The sequence below is a fragment of the Cynara cardunculus genome, assembly GCF_001531365.2.
Source record: "Cynara cardunculus var. scolymus isolate 2C chromosome LG 12, CcrdV1, whole genome shotgun sequence".
Classification (NCBI taxonomy): domain Eukaryota; kingdom Viridiplantae; phylum Streptophyta; class Magnoliopsida; order Asterales; family Asteraceae; genus Cynara; species Cynara cardunculus.
Genome location: NC_037539.1, coordinates 6,284,371 through 6,285,926, shown reverse-complemented (window position 1 = coordinate 6,285,926; position 1,556 = coordinate 6,284,371). Strand labels below are relative to the sequence as shown.

The 1,556-nt window shown below is 32.7% G+C and overlaps 1 protein-coding gene across 1 annotated transcript in view; it reads right to left on the bottom strand.

The window, feature by feature from the left end:
* Window positions 1-806: 806 nt before the first annotated feature.
* The window catches only part of LOC112522825 (probable pyruvate, phosphate dikinase regulatory protein, chloroplastic), a 5,402-nt gene continuing 4,652 nt past the window's right edge, over window positions 807-1,556 (bottom strand). The window contains exon 3 of the mRNA XM_025132137.1: window positions 807-1,126. Within this exon, the coding sequence (XP_024987905.1) occupies window positions 1,023-1,126 (104 nt within the window). The 3' untranslated portion in view covers window positions 807-1,022. The remainder of the gene's footprint in view (window positions 1,127-1,556) is intronic.

Sequence of the window (1,556 nt, the reverse complement as noted above, 5' to 3'; positions counted from 1 at the left end):
CAAATGAAAGTTGGTTCCCCAAAATAGGAATCAGATGAAAGTTTGTTCCCCAAAATAAAAATCAAGTGAAAGTTGGTTCCCCAAAATAAAAATCAAGTGAAAGTTGGTTCCCCAAAATGACGATTTTGAAAGTTGGTTCCCCAAAATAAAAATCAAGTGAAAGTTGGTTCCCCAAAATGACGATTTTGAAAGTTGGTTCCCCAAAATAGGAATCAGGTGAAAGTTGGTTCCCCAAAATGACGATTTTGAAAGTTGGTTCCCCAAAATAGGAATCAGGTGAAAGTTGGTTCCATTTTGGTGCAATTTTCCCAAGGATTTATATCCAGATTTCACTTATTTTTTAATTTTTGTCAAAAATATTTTTTAATTTTTATAAATGAAAGGAGCGTGTTTTTTAATTTGGGGGTAAGTTTAGGAAAAAAAATTGACTTTCTACATAGAGTTTCTTGCTAGAAGCTTATTGAATAAGTTACTTTATATATCATTAAGCTATTATCAAACAGTCATGGATATCTAACCGAATAAGCTACAAGTCCCATTAAGATAAACAGACTGTTAGTAATGTTTGGTAAGATTTATCTGATAAAATGACAATGCAACACTGACCTAAAAGGAGGTGACAAACAAGAAAGCGAGAAAATGTAAACGGAAAATTGAGAAAATGTCAAAAGTCTCTAAACTTGTTAAAACACTACTCAAAATAACGTTTCCAAAAGTGATTTACTGTCAAATTTGGTATATGGCGTCCCCGGTGGAGATGGTCTGTAAAAAACAATCAAACAAATAAGAACCAAAACTCTCATCAAAAGAACGCTCTAGGGACGACTCGATCCATTTAGCATTTTTGTCTCATTCTATACTGTTATCATCAAACACTGTACAAATAACTACTCATGTTTTATCCAGATTCATATTATTCTATGAGTATACATACAAAAAAAGGAGTTTATCTTGAATGGATTTGCCAAGAAAGACTTTCCATTCCCCTTCGATATTTTGAGAAGAAATGGTTATTTATGTTTCTAGTAACGTTTCGAGATTCGTGGCATCGAGCACCTGGTTTTTCGGTCTTGGTAGAGTCTCAATACGGTAACTGCAGTTTCTTCGATTGCTTTTCCCGTTACTTCTGTGATCATCATGAATAAGAGTAATACGTTAATACCGACTTAAAAATTTGATTTCTTGAAGTACGCAAAGACAGATATAAACTAAACCAAACAAAACGAACCCAAGGGCAATGAAGTTGTTTCCGTGGAAAACCCCCCAACTTACTAAAAGTTTTGCAATAGATATATATAGTGTTTCATAATGGTGCATTTGGTATCCAAACAGAATTGGACAAAACAATTATTCAACGTTTGGTAAAACAAAACTAGATAGAACAAATAAAATAACCAATTTATCCATAATAAGTTGTTTATATATTTTAACTGATTTATTTAATTTATTAAATAATAATAAAATAATATTTCTTATAAAAAACATATCATTATAAAGTTAACTTGACGATAGAGATGGCCAAATGGGCCCGGCCCGGCCCGTAACCGACGGAGGAC